The sequence below is a fragment of the Limulus polyphemus genome, unplaced genomic scaffold (assembly GCF_000517525.1).
Source record: "Limulus polyphemus unplaced genomic scaffold, Limulus_polyphemus-2.1.2 Scaffold4135, whole genome shotgun sequence".
Classification (NCBI taxonomy): domain Eukaryota; kingdom Metazoa; phylum Arthropoda; class Merostomata; order Xiphosura; family Limulidae; genus Limulus; species Limulus polyphemus.
In genome coordinates, this window is record NW_013669745.1 from 42,574 (window position 1) to 51,540 (window position 8,967).

Sequence of the window (8,967 nt, forward strand, 5' to 3'; positions counted from 1 at the left end):
ACACTTACAAATGTTCACAACATTTGTATAAACTTTGATATTCTTTGTAGCTACAGAGATGTTGTTTCTTTTTTTGTATTCAAACAGCATTACATGCCAAATGTGTCTCATCATGTGCCATCACTATAAAGGATTAGAGTATACTAAAATTTACACATTATATAGGCTACACTAATGTGACATTTAAGTGGTTCGTTTAACTATTATACATGATGTTTTCTGGGTTAATGAAAGTGTTCCAAATTGCGACATTAATTTCTTGATGACCTAATACATGTAGCAAATTTGAAATTCAATAAAGCATTCCTTCTCTAATGGACCAACTCTTTGCACACTTCATTAATTTCTGTTTGTAATTTAGGTCATGATACATTCTTATTACAGTACTTCACACTATTTCATATATATATATATATGTTTTTTATACTTTTGTATATACTGTACATGTGTTTGAGTTTAAATGTCACTGTCAAAACCTTTGCTCATGCATTTCAGGAGGTATTGCAGTTCTGTATGTTCAAAATATGTATATATTTATATATGTGTGTTTGTACACACACTGCATGTAGTAGTCCCATTTTTGCAAAATTGCCTGTGAGCAACATCAGACTGGAGACATTTCATAATCCAAGTAATTGTTTGACTGAGTAAATGCAATTATAACTTTCATGCTGCCACTTAAATTACTTCTGGAAACCTCCGAGATTTGATTTTTTTAAGGTGCTTTCTATATGTAATTATAGCAGCATTAGGCCTAACGTTTTATGGTTGTAAATAAAATTTGGAAGCATTGCTTATTAGGTTTTTCATGTGTATATTTTAAATTATAGGATGAAGTACTCAAAGTCTCAAAAATTATACAAAACTATATTTTATAATAATAATGCTCATGAAGCTTTGTTACTGAAAAGAAATACATTAAGTAAGTTGTCAAGAAGTATATGTTGTTGTTTTTAATCTCAAATTTGCACATGTGAAAAGTTTTTTTTTTTTAATTATGATATATATTATATAATTATGATTTACATTATCATACAATTGATGCATTTGGCATTATATTTTTGCTACTAAAGAACATATGAACACAATTAAAGCCTATTTAATTATTTTTTCATTCATAGTAAGATGTTTGAAATTAAACTGTTCTGTGTAGTTATTTTTGTCCCACGCTGTATATCATTTGATAATGTATTTACTAATAGTTCTTAATGTGTAAATTTTTCTTGTAGGCCACTGATAAAGATATGGGATTATATGGTACAGAAGGTATCAGATATTCACTTGTGAGTGGAAGTTTTGTGGAAGAGTAAGATTTTTGTCTTTGCTTGCATTGGAATTTTAACATAAATTTTGTTAATCTGTATAAGACTTAAGTTAACATAACACAATAAATTTAAAATATATATATTTTTTTTCATGTGACTTCTACTGAGATTATTTAAAAAAATTGAAACTGATCACTTTGAGACCAATATCGTAGAAAATAAGTGTATGATTGCTCTTTCGGCTGTGAGGCATTATAATGTGATGGTCAGTACCACTATTTATTAGTAAAAGAGTTACCCAAGAGCTGGTGGTTGGTAGTTTTGTCTAGCTGAATTCCCTCTAGTCTATCAGGGACAGCTAGTGCAGATAGTCTTGATGTAACTTTGGGTGAAATTGAAACCAAACAAATCTATTCATTCTGAGAAATAAAATTTGTGTTATGAAATAATCTTGCACAACTTCTAATGGCTTCATATATGAACCAAGTAATAAAAAAAAAGGAAAACTTCTTAGTTGGAAAAAAGAATGAAAAAGTATGTATGTTTTTTAGAAGTGGTCACTGTATGTTGATATGTGCTATGTATGTTAACCAATATTTGATACAACTGCATCTTAACTTTCTACATCCCATATTGTACAAGTGTTGTTGGATACAGATTGTAAATATTTTTTATTTAAACTTGCTAACCATCTCTTTAATTACATCTCATGAGTAAGAAAAATACAAAAGTCTACAATAGCATTGTTCTTTGTTCTTTAATGTTTCTGAGTTTGGTAAGTAAAATTTTTTTGTTTACATTGTATTGAAAATAATACTTGTTATTTCATCCTAATGCCTAAAGGTTGTGCCTGATATTGATAGTGTGTGAAGTTTGGTAGAATGCTGCATTAATTTAAGAATTAAAAAATAAGGTTGTTGTTGGTGAAGTGCATTTTAATAAATAATAGTCATAAAAGTACTCCTAGTGAAAAGTTTATCTTGAGCTCGTATCTCATTGTTCTATCTATAAATAAGTATAAATATATATATATATATGTATATATATAAGTTAATTACAATTAAATGAATTCAAAATACACTTTAATGCATAAAATTTTGGTCTTAGACCTCCAGCTACAGTAGATTATAGGTTGTTTAATGAACAAATGTATTTTATTATTTAAATTTAGGTTGGAGGATTTACATGATTACTTCTGAATGAAGTTTGAAGAAAAATGTTTTTATTTATGTAATTCATTGTTTATGCATTCCAGCTTTTCTATTGACCGTATTAGTGGAATTCTTACTGTAAAAACTGATGATCATAAACTTGATAGAGAAAAGGTACCAGATTTTTACATTACCATTAAAGCACAAGACAATGATGGTTCAGGCAACAGCAACACTCTACGACTAAAGATTATTCTGATAGATGCAAATGACAATGACCCATATTTTGTGAACAATGATACCATATACGGCTACAAAGCTTTTGTATGGGAAGGGAGTGCAAAAAACTCATTCCTGAAAAATATACTTGCCAAGGACGATGATGAGCACAATATTATAACATACAGTCTGAAGGAGAATGAAGCTACTTATCTAGAAGTATTTCAGTTGGGAGAAAAAAGTGGTAAGTTTAAAAAAGTTTGTACTTTCTAAGTTTTTTTCTATTTTACAAAGTTTTGTTTAAATGTCTTAAAACATTTACTATTGCTCGTTCTGTTATATAATGAATTACATTACATCAGTTTGTACTCTTTAAAACTTAATTAATTTGAAAATAGTCTTTAGATGTATAGGATTTAATCTGGAGGATTACTGTTCATCACATGAATAAAAAATCTAATGGAGTACAAAAATAAAGTAGATAATAAAGATTCTGAAAAGTATTAAAAAGATATGGAACTAAAAGTCCTTCCCACGTATAGAGTTTTATGTTGTTAGAAATTCGTCTAGAAAGTGGAAAATGGATATTTTAAAATAATTATTATATAGAATGCCAAAAATATAACAATATTTAAGGCTGATGTTTTGATATCCATCTTTTTTTTTTCTCAAAATCTTATGGTGTCACAAATTACAAATATTATGTTGATGTTTAAATGACAGTAAGTGTAAAAACATTTGAACAATATGAAATAATGGTGTAACAATGAAAAAAAGGAATTACGTGAGGATTTAAGCCTCAGACACTTAAAACAACAGTATAGTATTAACAAGACTTACAATGGTGTTTATGCGTTTGTGTTTGGAAATAGAAGGTATATAGCTTAATTTCTTCTTATTTTTGAGTTTAGTTTCTTTCTATGTGTAATTGTGCTCTTTTTTTTGTTACACCATAATATCATTGTGATCTTTTATTACTGTAGTTTAAATATCAGACAGCTCTTGCAGTTTGTGATGCTGTGAGTTTTTGAAAAAGACGTAATGTAAAATGTTGGATTTAACTTGCATTTTATAGTTGTACATATAAGTCATAAATTCGAAATATGGTTAATCCTCCATCTACTCTGAAACTTTAGATAATGTAAAATAAAGATCCTAAAAAGTGCCTTAAAGGTATAACTAGTGTCATTTTCAAATCAGCAGTTCTTTACTTGTGGTGAAGCAGTATGTTAGTTTTGTTTATTTCAAATCAAGAATAATGATTATTCAAGTATGTAATAGGTATCCATTTTAACAATTGTCAAAAGAGTAAATGCCATAAATATGACACATCAGCATAAGAAGTAAGTTTAAGCTCATAGAATAAAAAAAATAGCTATGTATATTTGTGTGTGGTGACTAATATGTATATACTCATTATAAACTCCAAGATGATATAAGTCTCACCTGTGTATGTTTATAACAATTACAAAACTATAGAGATATTTAACAATATCCTATATATATTGCAAACCATGGCATCTGTCTGAGCATTCATCTGTCTCCAGTTTGAAAAAGTACACACACAGGCAAAACTCAACACTCAATTTTGAAATGTTGGGAAAACAGGCATGAATAATGTTGATGCCAAATTTTATTTCACAAGCAGGATATTCTACACTAAATTGTTAGTAATTAATCACACTATCATTCACATTTCAAAATGTGATATAATTTAAAGAATAAAAATGTAGATTTACCATATGTTATTGTCAAGCAGCTCTTAGCATGACTGAAATGCTTAACAATTACTTTTTGCGGTGGGTGGTATAAATAGCTCAGAACTTTGGCTCCGAGTGAAACCAAGAGTGCAACACAATTAACCTTTTTAAAGACCATAAAATAATTTAAATTAATAGATTAACTTTTCCCACCATAGGAAAGGATACTTTTGCTTGTGAAAGGTTTTAAAATAGAAGTTTTGTTATACAACAGAGTTCTTAGCTTTAACTTAAAGTATGAAGACTGTCCAGTTGCATTTCTTTTCCTTTTGATCACTAAAGTTAAATTAATTGTTTTTTTTTAAGTTGATTGTTGTGGAGAATTACATATTGCACTACAAATGAGTTTTCTGTTTGGACACTCTGCTGCTGATTAAATTCATTGTTATTATATCCATACTAAAGTGTGTGATATAAAATTTAAACTCTCAAAAGTTTTACACAAATTGAATTAAACAAATAAGATATACAACTTTTGCCCTGAATTATTTTTAATTGTTTAGTGCCAAACAATATCATATGTTAAGACTATTATTTTTACTGCAAATAGCTATATATATATATATATATCGAAAATTAATGCCTTTGATGTGGAATGCAATGTTAAAAACATAATAGGCCTAATACTAATTTCTGATGACAAGTGCATTAATTAGCTAATCTATGTTTATCAGGGGAGCTAAAAGTTATGGAAGAAATTGATTATGAAAAGGACAAGACTATGAACTTCACTGTGACAGCAACAGACAGTGGAACTCCTAGCCGATCCACTAGTACATGGGTCTTCCTAGAAATAGGGGATGTAAATGATAATGATCCAAAGTTTACTTATGCCACCTATACCATTGAGGTTGACGAAGAGAAAAACATTACTGGTAAACTTACAGTGGAAGCTAGTGATGAAGATTCAAATGTCTATGGCAACTTTGGCTTAGTAAACTACAGGGTGCTAGGAGGAACTAAGGACTCTGAGTTTTTTTCTGTTCATCCTGAAACTGTAAGTCAACATTTTCATTCATAAGGGATGCTCAGTTTCTTAGTAAAATGTGTGGTTAGATGCATGTTTTCAAGAGTAAGAATAGTTTCGCAATTTATCATTTATAACTCTTAATAGAAGAAAACATTCATATAAACAAAATGGTTAATTTTGAACTGATTAACAATGAACAGTTTTATCTAGATCATTATACAACATCATCCAATCATAAACAAGGTTTTTAGAATACTAGCTGTCTTAACAGGTTTAAAATTTAAACCTTTATAAGTTTTTTGTGGGAATAAAGAACTCAAAAATTGGATTCAGCATAGTCATTAAATAGAGAAATTCTGATATGATATCTTATTTTCCCTCACATAATTGTTTCTGTCGTTTGGTGCTGTCCTCTATATGTGCATATTTTTTTGCTTGCCAATAGCCTTGAAATTCCCACCTACCAAACATTCAACATGGTTTTGTTACATCTTTGCATGCAAATGAGTATGTTTGACAAACCCTCCACTAAAAGGAGCACCACACACACTCCAGGTGCGGATTACTCCCTCTATACTGATCAACCTAACCTTCACTTCTCACTTGGGCAGTGTAGTGTTCAAATGTTTCTAATTTGGCTTGTGTATTTTGACTTTACACTTGTGTTTTTTTTTACTCAAAGAACTAGATTTTTTTTTACATTGGTACTTCTCTTAACTAGGTTAATAAGTTTAACTTAATTAGGATTTCAAGGAAAGTAAACTTGAACGATTATTATTATTTTTAATTCTAACAGTTGAACTATGAATTTCTGAATTTTGTTTCATGAATACTACTGTCGTGACTACTACTACTACTTCGTCTGTTATGTCTCAGGCTTCAGGTTCCACTACCTGCAAATAGTCTACCACTTTATTGGTCGATCTGTGCAACTTCCTGGGCTAGTCTAAAACCATAACCAAAATTCTCAAGTGATCGGTTACTGTTATGGTGAGTTAGCTGGTTGCCTTTCCACTTGTACTAATTCACTCGTGTCTTGTAAGGAATATGGCATCAAAGTACCACTTTTGCTTGTTAACATCGACTTTTTTGTAGCTTCCATAGTACTAACAAGTTAGCATCAGTAATCCATCACAACCTGTCACAGGTGCTCATGCACTTACTTTGTTGCTAGGCGATATCTCGACGTAATTACCAGTGCCACTGACCCAGCTAGTTGTACTTTCTAGCTCTCGGCCTTATTTCGTAATACAGGTGTCTTTACTTACACCATTTCTCCATGTATATGTTCACTCAGAACTCAGAAAATTGTTATAACTTTGGTATTAAACTCTTTTTAACTACTAAACATACTGAAGCAATTGTAAAATTCTCTCAAAAATATCCAAAAATATTCACATCTTTCATTACCTAAATCATGTGGTCATTTCTTCCTCATCCAGATATCGCATTCCACCTGTTGCCATTCTACACACAACATTTCAACTATAAGTCAGTGAGTTTACTTTTCATTTTTCCTTTAAATGGTCATACCCCTTATAGGTATTTTCTCAGAAGCAATTGGTACCTGTCCAGGTATTCTTATCAGCTATCAGCCACAAAATCTGCATTTCATGGCTTATAACATGAACATTATATTTACAGTTTGGGTAACCCCGGGATACCACCTCCTGCAGATCAAGACCAAGAGGCTGGTATGGCAAGGAGCTGTACCAATTGAGATGTTGATTAAGGTACCCTGCTAGAAGGGCATACCAAGCCAAGATATACATAACTACAAGGCCTAAAACACCCACTGTCAAGATGGGGTGTTCTATGAGACTGCTTGTAGGTTCTGCTTGCAGTATTTTGCTTCATATTTATGCCCATCTTAGACCATACTGACTCATGGATTAACATGAGTAAAGCAGAAAGCGATAGCTTCCCATTCATGCCATTCCTTCAGTTAAATAAATCAGGGATGGTTGCTTTTCAAATTATAGTTACTGTGATCATCCATTGCACAGTTTTCAGTGTGGCATTCTACATTTCTCTGGACTCCCTACTTCATTCCTCCTCTTCTACAAGTGGAGTATGAAAATCCTTACCACTTACCAATTCCTAACCATTGAGTTGGTGGAACATAGAAGCTTCCTCCTTAATGTGCTTAATTCCATTCAGTAGAGAGTACAGCAGTAGTGTTCTGCCAGTGTAAGTGGTGTAGATCCTCTCAATGAACCACCAACTTGAGTTGATCCACCAAACTGCAGTTCGGCCCTCTGGTTGAGATCCCTCATCCCACCAGTACTTGGATGTCGGTTCCTGGGTAGATCGGTTCTCACTGTTGAGATGGAATGTTCTGCTGGACGACTAGAGGTATCTTCATGGTATTAATATTTCTAAACTGATTAATCCAGATGGTGCTATTTCATGGATTATCATGGAAAAAGTTGGCACCAGTTAGTGACTGTCCACTTTTTTGGCATGTGCTTGCCAGCTTTTAAAACTAGGTTTTTTTCAATCACTCATTGCACTGTGTACAGTAAAAGATCTTTCCAATAAGCATCTTAATAGGGTCCAAGCACTTTTCTGGATCTCTTCATTATAAATTCTCCCCCCCCTTTCTTAGTTCCTAACCACTGTTGTGGTGGACCTTGGAGAATTCCTTACTGACTGTTTACAGCACATTATGGTGAGGAGTTGGGAAGTGGTGGCACTGTCTGTGTAGTGCAGGCCACCCCATTAAACAACTAATATGCACTCCTCCTACTTCAAGACAGGCTCATCACCCTTCTTTGTCTGCCCAGTTGAATTTAGGTGAGCCATAAATTGTACAGTCTGATTGCACCCTAATGACACTACACTTATTGGCTTGCCAGCAACTTTTGTGCAGGTGCTTGGTTGGTCATGTTAAAATTCTACCTATTCCTGCAACACTTAGGGCTCTTTTGTCTTTTCCTCAGTATCTTTCAGGGCAAAGAGTATACCTTGGCCAAGATGAGATGCAACTATCACAGGTGTGCCCCTATGAAACTTCTGCCATCAGGTGTCACATTCCATGGGTTTTTTCATCAGGCATTTTTTTGGAAGGAGCTCTTCTAGGTTTAATGTTTTCACTGGTCCATCCATTACAATGTGGAATTCTAGCTATTCTGTGTGAGGATGTGAGATGTTTTCCTTATCTTAAAATGTATTTCCAACAGATACTCACCTCTTCCCACCTCTCCTCCCCAATTCCAGTACATTTTCTTCTTACCATGTCTAAGAATGAAATTATTTCGAATTCTGAAGGGGAATTATTGAGCAAGGAGGTTGTGTTACCCTCCTATTGCTGGAGAGCTATTGTTGCATAATGATGTCATTATGCACTAGAACAGTTCATGTTAAACATGTGAATTTTAGAGGTAACTAACTTAAAACTGTTGACATGCAAGTGTTATAGGTAAATGCCTGGGGGATCAAGTTAGCTATTCTGCGAGAGGAGGTAAGCAGTGGTGGGATTCAGCCGGTTTGCACCGGTTCTTAGAATTTAATGACCTCCACGAACCGGTTGTTAACAATCGTATGTATAGGCCTAATAATAACGTTACAGCTTACAAGTACGCGTGTTTACAACGCAACTT

At 32.6% G+C, this 8,967-nt stretch overlaps 1 protein-coding gene across 1 annotated transcript in view; it reads left to right on the forward strand.

Moving 5' to 3' along the window:
* LOC111088620 (cadherin-23-like) overlaps positions 1-8,967 on the forward strand; it is a gene marked incomplete at its 5' end in the record, with an annotated part of 90,901 nt that overhangs the window by 41,001 nt on the left and 40,933 nt on the right. Inside the window, 3 exons of the mRNA XM_022399274.1 lie at positions 1,230-1,306; positions 2,521-2,879; positions 5,070-5,392. Of these exons, the coding sequence (XP_022254982.1) occupies positions 1,230-1,306; positions 2,521-2,879; positions 5,070-5,392 (759 nt within the window). The remainder of the gene's footprint in view (positions 1-1,229; positions 1,307-2,520; positions 2,880-5,069; positions 5,393-8,967) is intronic.